Below are 26929 nucleotides of genomic sequence, written 5' to 3'. Positions count from 1 at the left end.
GAGTATGAGACATCCTCTGGCTCGAATGGGGCAGGGAAGTGAGACCTCTGGCCAGCGTGCAAGAGTGTGAGACATCCTCTGACTAGTATAGGATAGGAAAGTACAGGAGAGTGAGACCTCCTCTGGCTCGAATGGGGCAGGGAAGTGAGACCTCTGGCCAGCGTGCAAGAGTGTGAGACATCCTCTGACTAGTATAGGAAAGGAAAGTACAGGAGAGTGAGACCTCCTCTGACTAGTATAGGACAGGAAAGTACAGGAGAGTGAGACCTCCTCTGGATAGAATGGGACAGGAAAGCAAGGGAGAGTGAGACCTCTGGCTAGAATGGGGCAGGGAAGTGAGATGTCTGGCCAGCGTGCAAGAGTGTGAGACATCCTCTGACTAGTATAGGATAGGAAAGTGAGACCTCCTCTTGCTAGAGTGCTGCAGGAGAGTACAGGAGAGTGAGACCTTCTCTGGCTAGAGTGCTGCAGGAGAGTACAGGAGAGTGAGACCTCCTCTGGCTCGAATGGGGCAGGGAAGTGAGACCTCTGGCCAGCATGCAAGAGTATGAGACATCCTCTGGCTCGAATGGGGCAGGGAAGTGAGACCTCTGGCCAGCGTGCAAGAGTGTGAGACATCCTCTGACTAGTATAGGATAGGAAAGTACAGGAGAGTGAGACCTCCTCTTGGTAGAGTGCTGCAGGAGAGTACAAGAGAGTGAGACCTCCTCTTGCTAGAGTGCTGCAGGAGGGTACAGGAGAGTGAGACCTCCTCTGGCTCGAATGGGGCAGGGAAGTGAGACCTCTGGCCAGCATGCAAGAGTGTGAGACATCCTCTGGCTCGAATGGGGCAGGGAAGTGAGACCTCTGGCCAGCGTGCAAGAGTGTGAGACATCCTCTGACTAGTATAGGATAGGAAAGTACAGGAGAGTGAGACCTCCTCTTGCTAGAGTGCTGCAGGAGAGTACAGGAGAGTGAAACCTCCTCTGGCTCGAATGGGGCAGGGAAGTGAGACCTCTGGCCAGCGTGCAAGAGTGTGAGACATCCTCTGACTAGTATAGGACAGGAAAGCACAGGAGAGTGAGACCTCCTCTTGCTAGAGTGCTGCAGGAGAGTACAAGGGAGTGAGACCTCCTTTGGCTCGAATGGGGCAGGAAAGTGAGACCTTCTTAGCCTAGAGTGCCACCATGCTGGCTGGTCCTGTGCCTCAGAACAGACTCTGATGGTTCATTCTCCACCCCCTCCCCTAGAGAATCAGATGACATCACAGCAGAGCTCTCTCTGCTCCAATGAGCAAAAACAAACCACAGCCAGGAAAGTAAAAAACAAACAAACCAGGAGCAGTCAGGCAATGGGTGTATTTTAGCTTCACTAATTTTTTTGTTTGTTCTTGCGGTGCTAGTGGAAGTCAAGGGATGTTCTCGGCCCTGCTAGTCAGACCACTGTGTGAACTGGCCGGGCTGATCTCAGAGAAGGGCATGCAGTGGGTGATAGAATAGACATAGTGAATGTACTGACGAGGAAGGAGGAACTATAAAGTTGGCTTCTACAGGCTGGGTATGAGCTGGCAGCAAATGCAGGAACTTTACATGATAATGCTATAGTGCCTTGGTTAGCCAGTCAGGGAAGAGTACACTTGCTAAAAGGTACATTTTAAAAAGCCTGTGCATGTGTCCATGTGCGCGCGATTCCTGGCACGCTCGCATGGGCGCAATCATAACGTGCACACGTTGGCGCGTGCATGTTATAAAATAACGGTTCCTGTGCGCACATGTGTGAAGCGGGGCGGCACTCGCGCAAGCAGGGGGGGAATTTTCTAAACCAATGTGCAGCGACACGAGTAGGACTTCCCCAGTTCCCTCCCAGTCCACTCTAATTAAGGAGCGGACTGGGAGGGGGAACTTCCTTACACCCCTACACCCATTGACTGGTAAGCTGCAAACCGAGCGGGCACATTGGTTAGACCCCAAATCGCAGACAAACTTGCGCCCGAGAGTGGTGATAGCCAGACTACTGAATTATGCGCCCAGGCTGCTGCTACTGTCGACGGCACGAAAGCAAGCAGAACTCACATATAATAATGATAAAATACTTTTGTTTCAAGACTTCTCAAATGCGGTGTACGCAAGCAGAAAGAATTTGCTCCGATTTGTGCTGACCTGTTCAAGCGTAAATATCGTTTTCAACTGCAGTGTCCAGCGAAACTCAGAGCGTGGCTTGAGGGCAAGTGAATCTTTTATGAATCAGCGACAGGGGCTGCAAAAGTTTTTGCAATCCCAAAGTTCTGTTGCACCTGCAAGTGAGGTCCGTGCTGCGGGAAATCTGCGAAAAGTCTGGATTTTTCTAAGCGATATCATTTACATACTGTGCTATTTTCCATTGTGTATATGTGACCTACTATTTTACTGCAGTGTGTGCGATTTGGGATTAAAGCAGACTGCCTTCCACATAGCTGTTTCCGAAGAAAACGTATTGCTAGTGGATTTCTCCAAGAAACGTATTTATCAAATGCGGAATACCTTAAATTAAAACGGCACTGGGTTTCTCACGTGTACTTTGGGTACTACTAAAAGCAAAGGGGTTGCTATTTTAATAAATAAAAATGTTTCCTTTAAAATGGAGAAAGCTATTGTGGATGAGGAGGGGAGATTCATCATTTTAATTGGGGAGTTATTTTCTCTAAACATTATCCTTGTGTCTGTTATATGCGCCCAACCAGTATAATCCTGATTCTTCTAGCAGCCTGATAGCTCTCACTGGGCAATGCTCCTATAGTATTGGGGTAATTCATCGGGTTCTAATAAAGAGGTTCCTTTTTATGCTCGCACTTGGGACCCCTTGACCTAAGGAGAATTTTGAATCCAACTGCCAAGGACTCGGGCTAGGGCTCATGACACTAACACCTGCATATGTTAATATCTGAGTCACTGTTTGCCAAAGCAGGTACCCGATCACAGTCCTGGCTCATGCCCCTTTAAAGTGGCCCTGCTGATGTTAGGCCGACCCTGTGGTAGATGCCTCCTTAGTTAGCGTCTGATAAATTCTTTTCCTGGGTTTTTGGTGAAATGCTGGCAAGAGTATGGAAAACATAATGCGATGCATAAAGATCCTTTATTATACTGGGAGGCTGGGAAAGCCGTGATGAGAGGTCACATTATCAGTTATGTAACTGAGAAAAAGGGGAGATTAAATGATGAAATCTTGCAGCTGGATAAGCAAATCAAAAGTAAAAAAACAAACAAACCTGGCTACAGAAGCCGTCTTATGTCCCGCAAACAAAAATTATTTGCAGGCCCAACAGCATTTAGGTGACTTGCGTCATTGCAAAGCTAGGCATTCAATTCAGTCTCTCAGGCATGGGTTTTCTCTCTTTGGTACCAAGGCTAATAAGATATTATCAATTGTCATTAGGGCACAGCAAGGTTCTAGGATAAAGAATAGAGAAGGTGATATTGTTTCTTCCCCTTAAAAAAAAAAAATGTTCAGGGTTTAGGGATATCTGCACCACCCTCCGATCCTGAAAACCCAGATGTCAGGGAGGAGTTTATGAAAAAGGTATGCCTTCTGCGGATATCTGAAACGGACGCGCTTTGATGAGATGCTCCATTTACATCGACATGCAGGTGATCAATAGAATCAGAGCCTTCCAATGCCCAGGTTCTGACGGGCTGGATGCTGGCTGTTATCAAATACTAAGAGACCGTTTCAGGGATAACATGTGGAATTTGTTTGAGATGGTGGCAAAAAAAAAAACCTGTCTCTAAGCCTCCCTCTGTTCAAAATGCGGTGATTGTTGTCTTACCCAAAACAGGGAGGTTCGCTACTTTGGCTAGCACTTATAGGCCAATTTCCTGGCTGAACCAAGACATTAAAATCTATGCCACAGTGATTGCAAACCGTCGGAAGTATATTTTACTTTCATTGAATAATAAAGGACAAGCGGGTTTTGTACATGGTAGAAAGTCCAGTATTAATGTAAGGAAATTAGTATTAGCTTTGGAGCACTGCCACGTGGGGAAGGTGAAGGACCCCCTATTGGGAGGCTTGGACTCTGAAAGGGCCTCTGATATGGTCTCTTGGTCGTTTTTGAAGCCTGTGTTGAAGGCCCTGGGCATACCTGATGGTCCTTATGACTGTATGTGTGCTTTATATTCTAATCTTACCACACAAATTCTAGTGAATGGGCTTTTAGCCAACAAGTTCCGTTTAGCCTGGGGCACTGTCACCGCTCTTATTGGTGTTGACATTACAACCATTAGTATTTAATTTGACTGACCACCCCCCGATCACTGGTATTGGATGAGGTGCTGCTTGCTTAAAAATCCTACTGTTCGCAGTCTGCAGCTGACATTTTGATGCTCCTCTCAAAGGCACAAACGTCTTCACCTGTAGTGTTAAATCTTTTCACGGTGTTTGGTTCCTTTTCAGTGTTGAAACTTAATTTCAATAAATCTGAAGCTTTAGATGTACGAGGCAATTTTCAATTCTTGCTGGCTAACGTTTCTCTTAAGTAGCTTGGTATTCAAATACATAGTGACCCTTCTCGATAGTTTCCTATAAATATAAAACCCATTTTGGAAACCTTCCAAACGAAAATGTCTGGCCAGATGAACCTTTCCCTTTCTATACAAGGCTAAATAGTATTAATAAAAATGGTGCTGCTGCCTAAACTCTTCTATGTGCTACTAATGGTCCCTGTTGCCCTTCAGTCTAGGCACATTCATATTCTCAACCGGGTTTCTTCACAATTTGTCTGGAAAAGGAAAAAAATCTAGGTTCTCACTGGATAAATTGATGCTTCCAAAAGAGGAAGCAGGGGTTGAATTTCCCTAATTTTAAATTCTATAACATGGCATGTCTAATTTGGTCCATGGGTGATTGCCTTCTCAATACTAACACATACTCTGACACAGAATATGAGAAACAGATGTTGATCTGTTTTAATCTGCATCTCTGCTTACATCAGAAGATGGAATGTGTATCAGTGAAACGTGAAATAGATGTCGATCTGTTTTAATCTGCATCTCTGCTTACATCAGAAGATGGAATGTGCATCAGTGAAACATGAAACAGATGTTGAAGGGGATTTGGGGGGGGAGGGAATGGGAAGAAGAGAGGGGGAAGGAGGGGAAGGGAAGGGAAAGGAAGAAAAAGGGGGGAAAGGGAGGGAGGCAAAAAAAGAGAGGGAAGGGAAGGGAGGAGGAGAGCTGGGAGGGGGGAGAGAAGCTGCATCAAGCTAGCTACCAGTATGAGTGAGAGAAAAGAGGGACAGCTTTTTTTTTTTGTAAATCTCGTTATTCAAGATGTACAAAACAAACGTCATAAATTAACAACAAGATGATCAATACATCATTTTCCCCCATTGACTCCCCTTCCCTCCCATCTCCCCACAGATAACTACCGGTAGACTAATAGCAAGTGTTGGCATGCCAACCTCATCCAAGTGCGAGCCATCGTGTCCAGGCCAAAATACCCAGTATTAATTGTCTAGCTATTCATCTGTGGCCACCCCTTCTTGTCTTCACATTCAAGAGCAACCACTCCGAATGATTCCTTTACTTGAGTCCTATATTCTAGGTTCCTTGTCAAAGAGAAAGAGAATTTGTTCCTCAGTAGGTAATTTGCCTAAAAGGAATCAAATGTCCAAATGCTCACAGGGCATTGAGCCAGAGATATGGTAACAAACATTGTGACATCATTGTTTGTTTTCACAGTGAACAAGCGCATTTTCTCGTGTGCAAGAAAGATGGCATCCTGGAAAAGGGAACACCACCCTATTGCAATTTTTGCTGATCTCTCTCCTGGTAATCCTCGGAAAGGGCAAGAATTCCAAGAGATGGCAGCAACTTTACACAAGGAAGGTTGTTGCTTGCTATCGCTGGTTGTTCCCCTTTGAAATAGCTTTCACTATATTAAGAAAGATGGAAGGAAGGCAAAACAATTACCAGCATGGTTAAAAGGGGAGGTGAAAGAGGCTATTTTAGCCAAAAGACCTTATTAAAAAATTGGAAGAAGGCTCCAACAGAAGAAAATAGGATAAAGCATAAGCATTGGAAGTTAAATGTAAGTCACTGATAAGACAGGCTAAGAGAGAATTTGAAAAGAAGTTGGCCAAAGAGGCAAAAACTCACAGTAAAAACTTTTTAAAATATATCCGAAGCAGAAAGCTTGTGAGGGAGTCAATTGGACCGTTAGATGATCGAGGGGTTAAAGGGGCACTTAGCGAAGATAAAGCCATCATGGAAAGATTAAACAATTTCTTTGCTTCGGTGTTTACTGAAGAGGATGTTGGGGAGGTACCCGTACTGGAGAAGGTTTTCATGGGTAATGATTCAAATGGACTGAACCAAATCACGGTGAACCTAGAAGATGTGGTAGACCTGATTGACAAACTTAAGAGTAGTAAATCACCTGGACCGGATGGTATACACCCCAGAGTTCTGAAGGAACTAAAAAATTAAATTTCAGACCTATTAGTAAAAATTTGTAAACTATCATTAAAATCATCCATTGTACCTGAAAACTGGAGGATAGCAAATGTAACCCCAATATTTTAAAAAGGGCTCCAGGGGCGATCCGGGAAACTACAGACCGGTTAGCCTGACTTCAGTGCCAGGAAGAATAGTGGAAAGTGTTCTAAACATCAAAATCACAGAACATATAGAAAGACATGGTTTAATGGAACAAAGTCAGCATGGCTTTACCCAAGGCAAGTCTTGCCTCACAAATCTGCTTCACTTTTTTGAAGGAGTTAATAAACATGTGGATAAAGGTGAACCGGTAGATGTAGTGTACTTGGATTTTCAGAAGGCATTTGACAAAGTTCCTCATGAGAGGCTTCTAGGAAAAGTAAAAAGTCATGGGATAGGTGGCGATGTCCTTTCGTGGATTGCAAACTGGCTAAAAGACAGGAAACAGAGTGTAGGATTAAATGGACAATTTTCTCAGTGGAAGGGAGTGGACAGTGTGCCTCAGGGATCTGTATTGGGATCCGTACTTTTTAATATATTTATAAATGATCTGGAAAGAAATATGACAAGTGAGGTAATCAAATTTGCAGATGATACAAAATTATTCAGAGTAGTTAAATCACAAGCAGATTGTGATAAATTGCAGGAAGACCTTGTGAGACTGGAAAATTGGGCATCCAAATGGCAGACGGAATTTAATGTGGATAAGTGCAAGGTGATGCAAATAGGGAAATATACTCTTAAGAACATGCCATACTGGGTCAGACCAAGGGTCCATCAAGCCCAGCATCCTGTTTCCAACAGTGGCCAATCCAGGCCATAAGAACCTGGCAAGTACCCAAAGACTAAGTCTATTCCATGTTACCGTTGCTAGTAATAGCGGTGGTTATTATCTAAGTCAACTTAATTAATAGCAGGTAATGGACTTCTCCTCCAAGAACTTATCCAATCCTTTTTTAAACACAGCTACACTAACTGCACGAACCACATCCTCTGGCAACAAATTCCAGAGTTTAATTGTGCGTTGAGTAAAAAAGAACTTTCTCCGATTAGTTTTAAATGTGCCACATGCTAACTTTATGGAGTGCCCCCTAGTCTTTCTATTATCTGAAAGAGTAAAAAATCGATTCACATCTACCCATTCTAGACCTCTCATGATTTTAAACACCTCTATCATATCCCCCCCCTCAGCCGTCTCTTCTCCAAGCTGAAAAGTCCTAACCTCTTTAGTCTTTCCTCATAGGGGAGCTGTTCCAACCCCTTTATCATTTTGGTAGCCCTTCTCTGTAACTTCTCCATCGCAATTATATCTTTTTTGAGATGCGGTGACCAGAATTGTACACAGTATTCAAGGAGCGGTCTCACCATGGAGCGATACAGAGGCGTTATGACATTTTCAGTTTTATTCACCATTCCCTTTCTAATAATTCCCAACATTCTGTTTGCTTTCTTGACTGCTGCAGCACACTGAACTGACAATTTCAATGTGTTATCCACTATGATGCCTATATCTCTTTCTTGGGTTGTAGCACCTAATATGAAACCCAACATTGTGTAATTATAGCATGGGTTATTTTTCTCTATATGCATCACCTTGCACTTATCCACATTAAATTTCATCTGCCATTTTGATGCCCAATTTTCCAGCCTCACAAGGTCTTCCTGCAATTTATCACAATCTGCTTATTTATTTATTTAGCATTTTTCTATACCGACCTTCAAGGTTAAATACCTTATCAGGTCGGATTACATCGAACAGGGACATAAAAACAGTAAACATAAACAACTTATTATAATCAGGAGAAACAAAGTTACATTTAACAAGGACTGCAAAACTTGGAAGCTTAAACATGATTTAACTACTCTGAACAGTTTTGTATCATCTGCAAATTTGATTATCTCACTCGTCGTATTTCTTTCCAGATCATTTATAAATATATTGAACAGTAAGGGTCCCAATACAGATCCCTGAGGCACTCCACCGCTCACTCCCTTCCACTGAGAAAATTGTCCATTTAATCCTACCTTCTGTTTCCTGTCTTTTAGCGAGTTTGTAATCCACGATAGGACATCGCCACCTATCCCATGACTTTTTATTTTTCCTAGAAGCCTCTCATGAGGAACTTTGTCAAATGCCTTCTGAAAATCCAAGTACATTACATCTACTGGTTCACCTTTACCCACATGTTTATTAACTCCTTCAAAAAAGTGAAGCAGATTTGTGAGGCAAGACTTCCCTTGGGTAAAGCCATGCTGACTTTGTTCCATTAAACCATGTCTTTCTATATGTTCTGTGATTTTGATGTTTAGAACACTTTCCACTATTTTTCCTGGCACTGAAGTCAGGCTAACCGGTCTGTAGTTTCCCGGATCGCCCCTGGAGCCCTTTTTAAATATTGGGGTTACATTTGCTATCCTCCAGTCTTCAGGTACAATGGATGATTTTAATGATAAGTTACAAATTTTTACTAATAGGTCTGAAATTTCATTTTTTAGTTCCTTCAGAACTCTGGGGTGTATACCATCCGGTCCAGGTGATTTACTATTCTTAAGTTTGTCAATCAGGTCTACCACATCTTCTAGGTTCACCGTGATTTGGTTCAGTCCATCTGAATCATTTCCCTTCTCAGTACGGGTACCTCCCCAACATCCTCTTCAGTAAATACCGAAGCAAAGAAATAATTTAATCTTTCCGTGATAGCTTTATCTTCTTTTATCTCCCGCGATGGCCTTATCTTCTCTAAGTGCCCCTTTAGGAGCCATCACCCCCTTCCTTGAGGAGCACGATTTTCTGGATACACTGTCTCTGGGCTCACGGCAACAAGGGACCACGGTAGCAGCATGCTGACTGGTCGTGATCGGGCCCCAGATAGATATATATATTTTATTTATTTATTTTATTTATTTAGTAGCTTTTCTATACCAGCATTTAGAGCAATTCCTTCACAACGATTCACAGAAGGCACAAAATATAAAACAGTATAAGAGAAATAAAATGAAGTCAAGTGCCAAACATCTCATTTATTTATTTATTTATTTATTTAAGGCTTTTATATACCGACTTTCTTGATACAGATCAAATCAACTCGGTTTACATCGAACTAAGCAAAACTATAACCAACAATTCAACAAGAGACATTTAGAAGGAGCATAAAAGTTACATTATAACAAGGTTGCCTTAACTGGGAGAAGGAAAAAAGAGGGGGAGAACGAAGATAAATTATAAGAACATAAGAACATGCCATACTGGGTCAGACCAAGGGTCCATCAAGCCCAGCATCCTGTTTCCAACAGTGGCCAATCCAGGCCATAAGAACCTGGCAAGTACCCAAAAACTAAGTCTATTCCATGTAACCATTGCTAATGGCAGTGGCTATTCTCTAAGTGAACTTAATAGCAGGTAATGGACTTCTCCTCCAAGAACGTATCCAATCCTTTTTTAAACCCAGCTATACTAACTGCACTAACCACATTCTCTGGCAACAAATTCCAGAGTTTAATTGTGCGTTGAGTAAAAAAGAACTTTCTCCGATTAGTTTTAAATGTGCCCCATGCTAACTTCATGGAGTGCCCCCTAGTCTTTCTACTATCCGAAAGAGTAAATAACCGATTCACATCTACCCATTCTAGACCTCTCATGATTTTAAACACCTCTATCATATCCCCCCTCAGTCGTCTCTTCTCCAAGCTGAAAAGTCCTAACCTCTTTAGTCTTTCCTCATAGGGGAGTTGTTCCATTCCCCTTATCATTTTGGTAGCCCTTCTCTGTACCTTCTCCATCGCAATTATATCTTTTTTGAGATGCGGTGACCAGAATTGTACACAGTATTCAAGGTGCGGTCTCACCATGGAGCGATACAGAGGCATTATGACATTTTCTGTTTTAGTCACCATTCCTTTTCTAATAATTCCCAACATTCTGTTTGCTTTTTTGACTGCCGCAGCACACTGCACAGACGATTTCAGTGTGTTATCCACTATGACACCTAGATCTCTTTCTTGAGTTGTAGCACCTAATATGGAACCCAACGTTGTGTAATTATAGCATGGGTTATTTTTCCCTATATGCATCACCTTGCACTTATCCACATTAAATTTCATCTGCCATTTGGATGCCCAATTTTCCAGTCTCACAAGGTCTTCCTGCAATTTATTACAATCTGCTTGCGATTTAACTACTCTTAACAATTTTGTGTCATCTGCAAATTTGATTATCTCACTCGTCGTATTTCTTTCCAGATCATTTATAAATATATTGAACAGTAAGGGTCCCAATACAGATCCCTGAGGCACTCCACTATCCACTCCCTTCCACTGAGAAAATTGCCCATTTAATCCTACTCTCTGTTTCCTGTCTTTTAGACAGTTTGCAATCCATGAAAGGACATCGCCACCTATCCCATGACTTTTTACTTTTCCTAGAAGCCTCTCATGAGGAACTTTGTCAAATGCCTTCTGAAAATCCAAGTATACTATATCTACCGGTTCACCTTTATCCACGTTTATTAACTCCTTCAAAAAGGTGAAGCAGATTTGTGAGGCAAGACTTGCCCTGGGTAAAGCCATGCTGAATTTGTTCCATTAAACCATGTCTTTCTATATGTTCTGTGATTTTGATGTTTAGAACACTTTCCACTATTTTTCCTGGCACTGAAGTCAGGCTAACCGGTCTGTAGTTTCCTGGCTCGCCCCTGGAGCCCTTTTTAAATATTGGGGTTACATTTGCTATCCTCCAGTCTTCAGGTACAATGGATGATTTTAATGATAAGTTACAAATTTTTACTAATAGGTCTGAAATTTCATTTTTTAGTTCCTTCAGAACCCTGGGGTGTATACCATCCGGTCCAGGTGATTTACTACTCTTCAGTTTGTCAATCAGGCCTACCACATCTTCTAGGTTCACCGTGATTTGATTCAGTCCATCTGAATCATTACCCATGAAAACCTTCTCCATTACGGGTACCTCCCCAACATCCTCTTCAGTAAACACCGAAGCAAAGAAATCATTTAATCTTTCCGCGATGGCCTTATCTTCTCTAAGTGCCCCTTTAACCCCTCGATCATCTAACGGTCCAACTGACTCCCTCACAGGCTTTCTGCTTCGGATATATTTTAAAAAGTTTTTACTGTGAGTTTTTGCCTCTACAGCCAACTTCTTTTCAAATTATAAACAATAAATTACTGTATACAATGGAGTATGGGATGGAGGCAGAGGCCAGACCTCATGATAAGTTGTGATCAAGATTAACGTTTGATTATTTACATAAGTGATATGATGATTCTAAATCAGGCTGTAGAGCTACATAAACATCACATTAAATAATACACTAAAACTTCAAGTCTACATATCCCATCCATCTATAAATTATGAAATAAAATATCTATAAAAATCTTAAAAGAATAAGCATTTCAAAATATAAAACCAGTAAATCAAACCCATCTATATAATCGCTGATCTCTGAAGCAAATGCCTGTGTGAACAGCCAGGTTTTGAGCTCTGTTTTAAAGTGTTTGGGCTCAGAACACAATCTTAATTCTTGTGGCATCGAGTTCCACAGGGCCGGTGCCGCCAGCGACATTGCTCTGTCTCGTGCTTGAGTGAGGCGTGCAGATCTTGACGATGGGATTGGTAAAGATGCTTTATCTGCAGAACGCAAGTTTCTTTTGAGGGACATGTAATAACTGTACCTGTCTGTGATAGACATCACCTTACCACACTGGCAGTATTTGAAGCCCAGGGGGCTGTTGTTTTCTTCACTGAAGAAAAAAAAAACACTTGAGGAGAAGTCGGGAGAAAAAAGCTCCACGTGCGGGATGGCAGTGTGGAAAAAAACAGACTTAGGGGAAGATGGCGAATGATCACGAGGGAAGTCGCGCGCAGCCGCACAGAGCAAAGGGCTGTGATTGCTAGGAGAAGCTCTGCCTCTGGGCCACCAGAGGAGGTCCCAGACAGCATGGCTAATTCAGCCTTGCTTTCGACGGGAAAAAATATGCTTCTGACAGATCTAAGGCTGCCAGGATTTCCCCCGTCCTTTTAGCCAGTGATTTCAGGCGGGAATGGGGAACTACCAGGGCCCTGTTTGCTCACTTTAGGTCCAGCACTGGCCGAAAACTTCCTTCCTTCTTTGGTACTAGGAAATAAATGGAGTACACCCCGTGCCTTCCTGTCCGGGCGGTACCGGGATAACGGCCTGTACCTGAACCAACCTGTCTAACGTCTGCGTGACCGCGTCTCCCCTGCTTGCCTTGTGTGGGGAGGAAATGAAGAAATCTTCTAAGGGGAATCTTAATTCTGGGTGATATCCTTTGCTTATTATGTCCAGGACCCAATGGTCCTTTGTTATTTTGGGCCACTCCTGATGAAAGATCTGTAATCTGCCCCTACCTGGGGAATCATGAAGCAGGCCTGCTCCCCGTCATTGTGCGGTTTTGTCGCTAAGGGAAGTTTAGGGGGGGGGGGTTCCCTTCCTTTGGAAATCTTCTACTTCCCTGAAAGGGCTGAGATCTGCCTGGGATCCTGACTGGGCGAGAGATCTGACCTCTACCGCCCCTCTCTCTCTACTCCCTGGGCCACCGTCTCCAGTTGCCTCCCCTCGTGAAGCCTCTGGGCTTTTCTTCCGGTAACGTTTGGGGGCCTCGATCCTCCCCAGTCTTTGCCCATCCTCTCCAGGTCTTCTCCAAACTGAAGCTTTCCTAACCTGGTCTTGGAGGCTGAATCTGCCACCCAATTCCTTAGCCATAAAAGCCGCCTAGCCATGACCTCTGTTGTGCTAACTTCGCTGAAACTCCAGTAAGGTCATACATAGTATCTGCTACAAAGGCTGCCGCCGATTCCACTAGGGCCGGCCCCGCTCTATCCTCTGAGGGTCCTGCATCTTCGGGACCCTGGATCTCTTGTTGAGACCAGATTAGAAGGGCCCTGGCTTCATAACCTCCACAAATAGCTGCCTGGAGGGCCAGGGATGAAAGCTCAAAACCTTTCTTTAGTAACGTTTCCACTTTCCTGTCCTGAGGATCTTTCAGGGCTGCTCCACTTGTTCCCAGTAGAGTAGTTTTCTTTGCTGTTGCCGAGATTGCCGCCTCTACTCTAGGCAGATCTAGAAGCCTCTCCTTATCCTGCTGTTCTATTAGATACAGCTCTGCATGGTTCTATGGCTTCTACACATAGACTGCAGGATCTCCCACTCCGCTCTCAGCATATCCTGGATTGATGAATGGATAGGAAAGGCTTTGCAATGTTTCCTAATCCCTGTCAGGAAGGGATTTCCTTTCATTCTAGCTTTGGGCATTTCCTCTTTCAGACTTAGGACCTGCAAGACTTTTGTAATCAGGGCCCCCAGGTCATCTGCCCTAAACAAATGCACAGCTCAGTCCGCAGCCTATGGTTCTTCCTCACCTAAAATCTCTTCCTGGGAAGAGCACTTTACTCCAGCTCTCCTCTCTATTTCTCTTTCTGCAGCAGCTCTTAAGGGCTCCAGACTGGCATCACTTCCACACTTCTTTTTCTTATTAAAGATCTTGCAGTTTCCTTTTCCTTGGATACTATTCTTCTTTCTTCAAATTTTTGGCATGGTTTATGAACCTCGATTTAAATATAGGATTTGTAGCATGAAACAGCAGGGCATTTCCTCCTTTTTGTATTCAGAGGTCCACAGTGTCTCCAAATGGGTTTGTTTTGTGCATTCCTGGACATGAATAAACCTCATTTATAAGCATCTGTACTATTAATCCCTTCTTAATACTTGTATTGTGCAGAAGAGAGCTTCCTCCTGGAGTTCATAAGGTGTAATCTTTATAAGCAATAGATCAAGATGCACATGAAACTCTTCTTAATCAGACCAATGACACCCAATATAAAATTTCTGTATCCTTCCCCCACTTTCATTATCTGTTTGCATCTCTTGGTACTTAAGGTTCAGAGTGGATCCTCTAATACATTATCAGTTCTGATTTATATCTGAAGCTTTTATCATACTCAGTAGATTTACATCATTTCTCTCCCACATGGCATATTTGGTGCATTCCCAGTTCTGACAGCTGGCAGAAGCTTTTATCACATTCAGTACAGGAGTATGGTTTTTTAGTCACGTGGCTCATTTGATGAATTTTCAGGTAACATTTCTGTGTGATCTCCTTAAGAAGCTTTTATTACACTCAGAGCATAAGTAAGGTTTCCCTTCCTTGTGGATTACCAGATACCTTTTCAGATCTAATTTCGTTTTGAAGCTTTTATCAGAGTACATTTATAAGAGTTTTCTCATGTGTGGATCCCCCTTGATGTGTTTCCAGGTCTGATCTCCTTTTGAAGGTTTTTTTACACACAATACAGTTTCTCTCCCTTATGGATTACTTGGTGCCTTTTCAGTTCTGATCTCATTTTGAAGCTTTTATCACACTCAATACATGAGTATGGTTTTACAGCCAGGTGGATCATATGATGAATTTTCAGGTAAGATTTATGTGTGAAAGTTTTATTGCACTCAGTACATGTGTACGGTTTCTCTCCCTTGTGGATTAACTGATGCCTTTTCAGTGCTGATTTCATTTTGAAGCATTTATCACACTCAGTACATGAGTATGGTTTCTCTTCTGTGTGGATCACTTGATGCCTTTCTAGGTCTGATCTCCTTATGAAGCTTTTATTACACTCAGTACATGAGTACGGCTTTTCAGCCATGTGGCTCCTTTGATGAATTTTCAGGTAATATTTCTGTGTGTAGCTTTTATCACACTCTGTACATGTGTGTGGTTTCTCTCCTGTGTGGATCACTTGATGCCTTTCAAGTTCTGATTTCACATAGAAGCTTTTATCACACTCAGTACATTTATATGGATTCTCTCCTGTGTGGATCACTTGATGCCTTTTTAGTTCTGAACTCATACTGAAGTTTTTATCACACTCCATACATTTATATGGATTCTCTCCCGTGTGGATTATTTGATGCCTTTTCAGTTCTGATCTCATTTTGAAGCTTTTATCACACTCAGTACAGGAGTATGGTTTCTCTTCTGTGTGGATCACTTGATGCCTTTCCAGGTCTGATCTCCTTATGAAGCTTTTATTACACTCAGTACATGAGTATGGCTTTTCAGCCATGTGGCTCCTTTGATGAATTTTCAGGTAAGATTTCTGTGTGTAGCTTTTATCACACTCAGTACATGTGTACAGTTTCTCTCCAGTGTGGTTCCTTTGATGAATTTTCAGGTAAGATTTTCTTTTAAAGCTTTTATCACACTCAGTACATGTGAACGGTGTCTCTCCTGTATGGATTACTTGATGCTTTTTCAGTTCTGATCTCATTTTGAAGCCTTTATTACATTCGGTACATGAGTATGGTTTTTGAGCCATGTGGATCATGTGATGAATTTTCAGGGAAGATTTCTGTGTGAAGCTTTTATCACACTCCATACAAGTGTATGGTTTCTCCCCGGTGTGGATCACTTGATGCCTTTTCAGTTCTGATCTCATTTTGAAGCTTTTATTACACTCAGTACATGAGTATGGCTTTTCAGCCATATGGATCCTTTCATGAATTTTCAGGTAAGATTTCTGTGTGTAGCTTTTATCACACTCAGTACATGTGTACAGTTTTTCTCCAGTGTGGATTCTTTGATGAATTTTCAGATAAGATTTCCAAGTGAACCTTTTGTCACACTCAGTACATGTGTATGGTTTCTCTCTTGTGTGGATAACTTGATGTCTTTTTAAATGTGATTTACAATAGAAGTTTTTATCACACTCAGTACATGTGAACGGTTTCTCTCCCATATGAATTACCTGATGCCTTTTCAGATCTGTTCTCACTTTGAAGCTTTGATTACACACGGTACATGAGTATGGCTTCTCAATCATGTGGATCCTTTGATGAATTTTCAGGTAAGATTTTTGTGTGTAGCTTTTATCACATTCATGACATGTGTACAGTTTCTCTCCAGTGTGGTTCCTTTGATGAATTTTCAAATAAGATTTCCGTTTAAAGCTTTTATCACACTCAGTACATGTGAATGGTGTCTCTCCTGTGTGGATTACTTGATGTTTTTTCAGTTCTGATCTCAATTTGAAGCTTTTATTACATTCGGTACATGAATATGGCTTTTCAGCCAGGTGGATCATGTGATGAATTTTCAGGGAAGATTTCTGTGTGAAACTTTTATTACACTCCGTACATGTATATGGTTTCTCTCCTGTGTGGCTCACTTGATGTCTTTTCAGTTCTGATCTCATTTTGAAGCTTTTACTACATTCGGTACATGAGTATGGCTTTTCAGCCAAGTGGATCCTTTGATGAATTTTCAGATAACATTTCTGTGTGTAGCTTTTATTACACTCAGTACATGTATACAGTTTCTCTCCAGTGTGGATTCTTTGATGAATTTTCAGATAATATTTCTGTGTGTAGCTTTTATTGCACTCAGTACATGTATGTGGTTTCTCTCCTGTGTGGATCACTTGATGCCTTTCAAGTTCTGATTTCACATGAAAGCTTTTATCACACACTGTACATTTATATGGATTCTCTCCCGTGTGGATCACTTGATGCTTTTCCAATTCTAATTTCCTGTAGAAGCTTTTACCACACTCAGTACATGCATATGGTTTTTCTCCCATGTGGATCGCTTGATGCCTTTTCAGTTCTGATGTCAAACAGAAGCTTTTATTACACTCAGTACATGCATACGGTTTCTCTCCCATGTGGATCACTTCATGCCTTTTCAATTCTGATGCCCTATAGAAGCTTTTATCACACTCTGTACATTTGTATGGTTTTTCTCCTGTGTGGCTCTTTTGGTGGTTTTTCAGTTCCGATAGAAAAATGAAGCTTTGATTACATTTATTACATGGAAATTGTTTCTCTTTCATATGATTCTTTTGGTGATCTTTTAATATTACTTTATTTGCAAATCTTTTTCCACATTCACTGCATGAAAAAGGCCTTATCCCAGTAAGCACTCTCAGTCGTTTTGTAAGATATTGTTTTAGCCTGAAGCTTTTCCTACATTTAGTGGTAAGAAAGGGTCTCTCTCCAGTGAGAATACTCTTGTGTTGTGTGAGAGATTGCTTCCACCTGAAGCTTACTCCACATTTACTACTGGGAAAGACTCTCTCTGCACTATGAACACTCAGAGATTTTGTTATAGATTCCTTAAGCCTCAAGATTGTCCCAAATTTAGTAGACTGCAATGGTCTTTCCTTCAAATGCATTCTCTGGTGTTTTTCCAGGTATTTTTTCTGAAGGAATTTTATTCCACACTCAGGACAGAGGAAGGATTTATCTTGGTTTATGTGGAATTTCTGGTGCGCTGTAAGCTGCTGTTCCTGATAGAAGATCTTACCACAATCTGTACGTGTATATGGTCTCTCTCCTCCATGCAGTCTCTGGTGAGATTTTAGAGATCCCTGATCCATGTAGCAGTTCCCACAATCATTACACACATACTCTTCTCCTATTGTCTGTTTTTCCTGTTGATCCATAGTGTGAGGGATATCATCAGTACTTTGCTCACAGGCAGTCACATTCTCAGTGGAGTCTCGTGCTGGGTTTCTTGGACTCTCCTCTGGTTTACATTGAGCCCAGCTGTTTCTCTCCCAGTCACAACATGGACAGGTATCCCCTCCCTCTTCCCCTGATACAGTGTTAGTCACTTCCAGCTGTTTAGTGGGTTCCCCAGGATGCATCTCCTCGTGTCTTCTCTTGGATTCATCGATCTCTGGATAAGAAAATAAAGGACAGATATTACTTGATGTGAGGAGATTGACAGTGAGAATGGTCAGGGTTTACTCAGCATTAACACCACCTCTCTCTGCAGCATTCCAGGATGCCAGGGACCGGCTAGCTACTTTCCTTAAATTCTGAGGGCCAGTGGTAGCACTGATGGTGGAAATTCACCCTCCTGTTCCAAATCTTTAATCTCATAAATCAGCTCAGCAGCTGGTCTATGTCTTTTTAAGGAGGTAACTAGCCAATTAAACAACTTTATTTTGAGAAAGATAGTTGCTCTTAAAAAAAGTTCCCCCCTTCTCTCCTAAACAGCCAACAGTATTGTCCATAAAAAAAAAAAGCCGCTCTCCCTCCCAGCCAACCACCAGTTTATGATTGGGAAAACAAAACACTTCTCCTTCTCTCTCTTTCAATCCCCCCGTCGCAATTATACTAAAATTAATGCCTCCCCTCTCTGTGAACTTTTTTATTCCTTTTCAGGCTGGTTCTGATCTCTGGGAGCAGATGCAGGATGCAGTGCAGTGGGTGCAGCTGCAGAGCAGGTCTTGCTTCCTCCTTGTCCTCCTACAGGACATGGTAAGGGCATTTTTTAAGATGGCGCCGGCCGTCCATCGCTCCTACCATGTGACAGGGGGCGGCCAATGGCACCGATAGCCCCTGTCACATGGTAAGGGCAAAGGGCCACCAGCGCCATTTTGTTTACTGGCAGCCGACGGCCAGAGAGCGGGAGATCGCTCCCAGAATCCCTGCTGGACCACCAGGTACTTTAGGAAGGTTTTTGGGGGTCGGGAGGGCGGGGGATTCTAAATAATTAGATTTAAAGGGTCAGGGTATTTTTTTTTTTTTCGGCTCGGCACAGCCGAAAACAAAAAACTGTCTGGACCCACAGGAAACGGAATTTCCTGCGGGTCCACGATCCCGAAACCAATTCCGGTACCCGCTTCACATCTCTACCGCAGACCCTCTGTACAGGTTTCTCTTAGCAGAACTGAGCTCTCGCCTTCAGCGGAGGATGTCCCAGGGGACGAGATCGGGAACCAGAGGAAATTCCTGCTGCCTTCCTGGCCTTGTGCATCAAAAGCACAAAATCAGCTGAAAAAGCCTGGGATTCCTCTGAATCCCGATCCAGGGGGACTTCTTCCAGATCAGTCTCCCTCTGAGTCAGGGAAAATTCCTCCATCTCCGAGTCCTCCTGCTCCACTCCTGGAGCAGCAATCACAGGAGACAATCGTGGTGGGGAACTCCAGACTCCCCCGTTGAAACTGACGGCCCTGCAGCAATAGAAAACTTGGCCCCCATTGCTGCACTCAGAAAGGAACGTCCCACGGCAGGAGCACTCCCGATGAGCCTTCCCTCCAGAGACACGATCGGAGCACAAACCCTCCCGATTCCATCTAAACCGCAATTCTCCACAAGCGAGGCAAGAACTACAGTGCGCCATTCACTGTCACCTCGTGCACGTGTTCCTGTGGCACTCACCGCTTCTCACCATCCTGACCACATGGGAAGAACCGCACACACCAACCCTGCGCACCTGATCGTTGAGCAAATAGCCGCTGCACTGCAAAAAAGGGCTCCGCTTGGTTTTTTTTCTTTTTTTAAAGCAACAAACTTTAATCAAGGGGTCCTACCCAAGAATAAAGACCGATACTTCCCTGCTTCTCCAGGCTCCACTTGCAGAGTTGTCAGCAGGTCTCCAATCCTGCTTCTCAGGAGATGAGGACAGTGTGATGACGGCTTCTCCAGCACCACTGGTGCTTTGGGTAAGGCATGGTGGAGGGGGGCGGTCTATGGCGTTGCCCCCTTCAGTACCTGAGAATGCTCCGAGAGGCGGGCAATCAAAACTGCGTTGGAACCAGCTCACCTGCGAGTCGCACAGGGAACAACTGCAGCGAAGGCCCTGGCAAACGCAAGTGCTTATGGAGGACTGCGGACATGTCCTGAGATCAATAAACAGTCTGCAGGTAAAAAGCGCCATTCCTGGAGCCACAGGTGCCCACGGATGTCGACTGCCCGGGGGCCCCGACGCCCGAAGATATGGACCAGGAAGCCATGGGCATCTGCAGGGAGAGGCCCTGCAACCCCCCGACAGGTCATCGATATCAAAAAGAACCAAGAACCACCAGTGCCAACGGCAATTTCCCTCGGCTCACCGATTCGTCCGGGGGCATCGATGCTGCAAGCTCGATGGCCTCGCAAGCAGTACAGCTGTCGAAAGCCTCACTAGCGTCCACTATTATTGATGGTGTGCGCATCTTGGTGGGGCCTCCAACACTGGGATTGCCGGCTGAAGGGACAGCTCTTGAGCTTCCCAGTGCTCTGTAGTGGACACCACCTAGGAGCCCTGAGGGCACCGAGCCACTGCGGTCAGATGCACCAGCACACCAGGGTTGAGTAGATGGCTACCCCTGCACTTGATCCGTAAGAGGCCAAGAGCCCTTGCCTCCCAAGGGCTGCAGGGTCATACGGGGGGCTTCAGAGAGTCCTGGAGGTCGACAGTGACAAGGGTGCTCAATGGTGAATCCGGTACCTGGTCAGTGGGGCTCGACATAGTCAAGGCAGTAATGAAAGACATCGATGGGCCAAAGGCATCTCTGGTGGCCCCACACTTCGATGGCGTCAATGGCATTGGGGCAGCACCACAACACAATGGCATTGAGGTCATGCTGGCACCGAAGCAGTGCACCTCGACGACCTATTTGGGGTCCGCGGCACCCAGGGTACGCCCTCGACGACAGTGCAGGCTGCCGCAGCATCAATGCTATGCCCTTGACAGCATTGAAGGCCTGCCACCGCTTCGTCCTCGCCAGCCCCTAGGGTGGCAATGCAACAGATCAAGGGTAACAATGGCATCGAGGGCCCCACGGCACTGTAGTTCTTGCTGCGAGGGCACCAAGGCACTGAGGGCACCATGGCAAGTGCACCAAAGGCACCGTGCCGAGGGATCGAGCCGAAGGCACCGTGACATTGAGTGCATCAAAGGCACCGTGACATCGAGTGTGCCGCACTGCGGCGCCAAGGGCATTGAGGCCTCGATGCCCAAACTGGTGCAGCGCAACTCCAGTTCCATTGACACAGAAGGCCAACATAGCATCATGGGCAGTCACGCACTTCGACTGCAACGAGGGTGACCCTGGACTTCGATGGCGTCAAGGGGGCCATGGTACCCGAAGATGGGCCCTGTTCCTGACGCGGTCCCGACATTGATGCATTGGATGAACAGTGCGCTGGTCATGGGCATGGCACCGAGGTGCGGCAGCAGGCTGCTAGCCCAGGCTCTGCTCGCCCTCTCTCCCAGGGAGATCGCATTGCCAAGGCTGGCAAGCAGGAGGGGAGTCAACGTCACCCAGGGCTCCTGCCTGTGGAGACTAGTTCCTTGGGATGTGGGGAAGATGAGCTCTCCACCCCCCCTCCCCCCGACAGGAGCGGCACGATCCTTGATCCTTCCACCTTCTGAATCCAACGATGCCGAGCGATCGGTGAACCTCCATGGAACTTCAGCCCGGGTAGAACTCAGGCGAGTCCCCAGGCTCAGCGGCCTATACGGATCACAGACAGACTGCAGATCCCAGTCCAGTCAGCACTGTGAAAAAAGAGAAAGCACAGTCAGAGCAAGGAGAAGACACAAATACAAAACATGCAGGAGCAGGGTTGTTTTTTTTTAAATAACAGACTCTGCCAGTTTGCACAGGGAAAAACCCACCATGCGGCCAGCAGACAGTTGGAAAGAAGAAAAAAACTACCAGAAAGAAAAGCTGCAACTCTAGAAAAATTCACTTACAAAACTGTAAGAAGAGAGCAAAGCTGAATACCGAAAAAACATTTTCTGATAAAAAAAAAAAAGAGCACGAGCTCCACAACTGTGAGGCGACAGCTCCGTGGAAAAGAAAGACTGAGGGACTCTGCTGAGGCAGCAGGGTGATGACTACAGCTGCACATGCTCAGTAGGGCAGCTTGGAAAGTTCTAGAATCTTTGAGATCAAAGCTCCATGCCAGGCTTCATCCGATGATGTCACCCATGTGTGAGAACCACCAGCCTGCTTGTCCTAGGAGAATGCATATAAGAACATAAGAGCATGCCATACTGGGTCAGACCAAGGGTCCATCAAGCCCAGCATCCTGTGTCCAACAGTGGCCAATCCAGGCCATAAGAACCTGGCAAGTACCCAAACATTAGATAAATCACAAGCTGCTACTGCTTATTAATTACCGCCACTACAATAAATACGTTCAAAGACATCAGGCATCTATTCTTCGGTTGTTTCCACCAAGGCTATCATAGATCGCCTTCCTCTTTGCTTCTTGGATCCATCTTTCAATCCACTATACAGGTCTCGGGCAGCCAACTCATCTTTAGTTCTCTCGGACAAGTCTTATCTGAATATGATGGTCAAACTGTGTTTGCCCCATTGGAGCTTGGATGCCGGCGTACAGAAGCGAACCACATACTCTCCAACCAACCTGGAACCCTGCTGAATCTGAAGCAGTTCAGTTGCTTCTGAGGACGTATGGCAGGGCTCGGCAAAGATGAGGCAAAATTCCGGCCGAAAACGGTCCAGGTCTGCCAGGAATGGGTCATCTCTTTCCCAAAGGAAGGAGGCCCAGGCCAGAGTGGAACGCCCTAACAGTGACAGGATATACGTGATTATGGCCTTTTCCATGGGAAATAGGGCTGCCTGGAGCTCAAAATGCATGCGGCATTGGTTAAGAAAACCCCTGTATTCTTTAGGTTCCATGTGGTAGTGAGGTGGTGGTGGCAGTGGTTGCCTCAGAATGGGTCTCGAGGAAGAGGCTGACCCAGGCAGCTGTGGAAAGACTAGAGACAGAGCTGGTGTTACCGGTGTTGGTGGCTGTGTGTCTATATGGGCTGCAAGTCTCTCAAGGACCCCTGGTCACTTGGTCGAGGATACCCTGCTGATGCTGGATGCGCGGAGCCAGACCAGAAATCACCTATCGGGAGAGTAGGTCCATAGCCTCAGCAACCTATAATGAACTCGGTATCAACGGGCCCTTAAAGCTGTGGTTGGCACAGTCTCGTGGACGAAGCTGCTAGGCCCATGCCGACAGCTGGTGAATGTGCCCTATGACAGGACAGACAAATTTCACCTATACCAGAGGCTTTCCCCACTGCAGGTTGAGTCCTTGGATTCTGGCAGCCGGCAGGACTTAGGTGGGTCCCTGAGGCGGTCAGGCAGATGAAAGTCCAATGGCGGACCGGGGTCGGGACTGGCGAAAGACAGGAGATACCAGAGAAAGAGAGAGGGGGGATAGCTCCGAGAGTAAGTGATGCTGAATTTGTGAGTATTATAATGCCTGAAGCAGCCACAACGGGGAAACACTCGCCAATGTCGGCAACATTTAATTGAAATTCAGGAGCCTATCGTAACAAGATCCATTTTACATATATACACAAAAAATTAAAAATGTGCTTTTGAATCAATAAAATCAAGGTAGGCAGTGGAAATTTTTGACCAGTGATTGAGTCGTCCATAGCACGTTTTTAAGTTCATTGACCAGCAATTACCTAAGTTCTGAGGTCTTTTCCTCCAATTAATAATCAATTCGGCAACATGAATTATTGATGACATTATCTAAAATATTTGGAGAAAGCAGATTTTTGGATACCAGAGACAGGCCAGAGGTCGGGGCTGGCAGCAGATACTGAAGAGAGGCCAGAGGTCGGGGCTGGCAGCAGATACTGAAGACAGGCCAGAGGTCGGGGCTGGCAGCAGACAAGGTGAAGTGAGATCCAAAGCTAAGATCAGGTCCAGGCAGCAAGCAAGAAAGGTCAAAGATCCAAAGCAGAAGTAAGAATCCGGGAGGTCAAGCTAAGGGACTGACAAGAGGAGGTTAGACTAGACGAAGGAGAGCACACACAAGACAAGGGCAAGGCAAGACTGAACGAACAGGGCAAGGACGAGGCAAGGCTGGAACACTGAAAAAAGGCAGGAGAGCAGGAACAAGGCGGAAACGAAGGCAGCAAGGACTGAAGAGCTCTGGGCATGACAGGAAATCGGTTGCTGAGGTGTCTGATGCTTCTTGGAAGGAGCCTGAAGTAGAGGGATACCAGTGATGTCATCAAGGGGTGCTAGGGCTGCCTTCCCGCTGCGGGCCCGTTAAGTGGGGAGATGGTGCTCATGCGCGCCTTAGGCATGGTGCGTTGCAGCTGCGCGGTCGGTACAGTCAGTGTTACTGGCGGCGTCCATGCTGCTTTGGAGCTGGGACCTGCCGGGTGACTGCGGCAGCTTGTGGTGCCCTCCCGTGAGCCGCCAAACATAACAGCTGCTATCAGACCAGAATTAAAAGCTCACTTAAAAAAAACTGTAAGGGAGGATAAGAGGGGAGATAGGGAGGAGAGATCTCACCAGTCCTCCATGAAACCCATGGGCCTGGCCTTTTCAACTGAGGAAGGGAGCACCAAGCTGTCGCTTCAGGAGCCGTGCATTTCAACCTCTTATTTTGACTCGGCACTACTAAGGACCCCCCCCAGTCAACCCAGGGAGGGAGACCAATTTGTCAGCTCAGGAGCCTCTAGCAATTCATTTCCTGCTACAACTTAACAAGCCATTACCCACAGCACAGGATGCACATCCACCATCTGCTGGAGACAGAGAATACCGGCAGCACAGGAGTGTATATGAAGTGACATCAGTGAGCCTGTAATCTCTGTCTCCATCTGCTGGCTGGCATGCAAAACTCATTTGTATGGTCTGGCCTGACTGGATGAAGAGGAAGCAAGGTTTTATGCACATAAATTGTGTTATAAAATTGTCAGAGGAACAGCTCATGTAGAAGTTTGGATTTTGCACTTTTAAGCACACAGAAAAAATGATCTGGGGACAGAGTAAATCAAATACTCTTTGGCTTTGAGTCTCTGACTATGAATAAATGGCACAGACACAGCCAATTTCAGTCACAGACACCCTGTGAGTGATTACAGAGATCTGCAGAGGAGCTTGTGAAGGGGTCTCTGCGCTTCCACTCCTTATCTCAGCAATTTTACCCCGGTCCCTCTTATTCCTGCACTCACCTGAGCAGCTGCTTCTCCCACTTCCTCCTTCCTCTGATTCCGGCTCATCCCTGACGTACGGCTCTTCCCCTCGTTCAATGTGGGATATAATCTCAGGGGTGATGGTCGGAGAGCCTGTTCCTGGGGTAAGAGCACTGCATTAGGTTTCCCACAGTCACTCAGCATAATATTATTGGTTATTTTCTGAAGAAGGATTGCACGGAAGGGAAAGAGGGATTTTGATATATACATTCAAATATGTTGGGGGCTGCACCAGTGTACCAGAAGGGGGAATTTTCTATAGAAAAAGACTCCAGATACAGAGACGGAAGGAGGGCGGCTCAGAGGAAAAAGGAGGAAATATGTATTTACTGAGAGGGCAGTGAAGGCCTGAGAGAGCTGAGCAGCAATTGAGCAGGCTAAGGGCAGATACTGAGGGGGCTGGTAAGGGAGACCAGAGTCAGGTAGGATCAGGGGTGACAGTGACAGTGTGGAGTGGGAGGGCCACAGGAAGACCAAGAGGTCCTAAACTGAAAAAAGCTGCTGTGTAATGGAGAAATTACTTACCTGATAATTTCGTTTTCCCTAGTGTAGACAGATGGACTCAGGACCAATGGGTATAGTGTACTCCTGATAGCAGTTGGAGACGGATCAGATTTCAATCTGACGTCAGCCCTAGTACATATAAACCCCTGCAGGAAGTGCAGCTCTTCAGTATTCTCCTCGAAAAGCATTGTGGATATATGTACGACTGAATAATTTGGATAACTTGATTAACTTTATAACTTGGTTAACTTAATTAATTTGAACTGGTTGAATTGGCTATAGCTGGAGACCGCCAGTGCCCTCAACTGAGAAACGTCGACACCCAGAAGGATGGGTGTCCTAGATGAAGGAAAGCATGGCTTACCCGTGAATCACTCGCTCCCGGGGGTGTCCCCCAAGAATTCCATGAGTAACGGCAGCCGTGGGTGGGATGCTGAGTCCATCTGTCTACGCTAAGGAAAACGAAATTATCAGGTAAGTAATTTCTCCATTTCCTAGCGTGTAGCAGATGGACTCAGGACCAATGGGTTGTATAAAAGCTACTCCCGAACCGGGTGGGAGGCTGCCCGTGACCCACTTAATACTGCCCTTGCAAATGCTGTGTCCTCCCGAGCCTGAACATCCAGGTGGTAAAACCTGGAGAAGGTATGGATGGAGGACCATGTCGCCAACCTGCAGATCTCTGCGGGTGACAGCATCTTGGTTTCCGCCCAGGACACTGCCTGGGCTCTAGTAGAATGGGCCTTGACTTTTAAAGGCGGTGGCTTGTCTTCTTCTATGTAGGCCGCCTTGATGACTTCTTTGATCCAGCGGGCTATGGTTGCTCGCGAGGCCGCGTCCCCTTGCTTCTTCCCGCTGTGAAGGACAAATAGATGGTCCGTCTTTCGTACGGATTCTGACCTTTCCAGGTATCAGACTAGGAGTCTGCTGACGTTGAGATGGCGTAGACTTCGAGTTTCTTCCGAATTCTTATGCTCATCTGGCGATGGTAGCGAGATGGTTTGGTTGAGATGGAAGTGAGATACCACCTTGGGGAGGAACGACGGAACTGTGCCATGAGGAATGGCTCTGGGCAGGACAGTGCTTGTAGCTCAGATATATGACGGGCCGAACAGACTGCCAGCAGGAAGGCTGTCTTCAATGTTAATAGTCGGAGAGACAGGCCGCGGAAAGGTCTGAAGGAGGTTCCTGCTAGGAAATCTAGG

The 26929-nt window shown here is 45.3% G+C and overlaps 1 protein-coding gene across 2 annotated transcripts in view; it reads right to left on the bottom strand.

The window, feature by feature from the left end:
* Nucleotides 1–11543: 11543 nt before the first annotated feature.
* Nucleotides 11544–26929, bottom strand: part of LOC115083795 (zinc finger protein 585A-like) — a 37058-nt gene continuing 21672 nt past the window's right edge. For both annotated transcript variants that reach the window (XM_029587815.1, XM_029587816.1), the window contains 2 exons: nucleotides 25200–25319; nucleotides 11544–18158 (listed from right to left, as the gene is read on the bottom strand). In XM_029587815.1, coding sequence (XP_029443675.1) covers nucleotides 14764–18158; nucleotides 25200–25319 — 3515 coding nt within the window. In that variant the 3' untranslated portion in view covers nucleotides 11544–14763. The remainder of the gene's footprint in view (nucleotides 18159–25199; nucleotides 25320–26929) is intronic.

This window comes from Rhinatrema bivittatum, chromosome 2 (assembly GCF_901001135.1).
Source record: "Rhinatrema bivittatum chromosome 2, aRhiBiv1.1, whole genome shotgun sequence".
In the NCBI taxonomy this organism is placed as follows: domain Eukaryota; kingdom Metazoa; phylum Chordata; class Amphibia; order Gymnophiona; family Rhinatrematidae; genus Rhinatrema; species Rhinatrema bivittatum.
The sequence above is the reverse complement of the archived record's forward strand: the minus strand, read 5'-3'. Positions and strand labels throughout refer to the sequence as shown.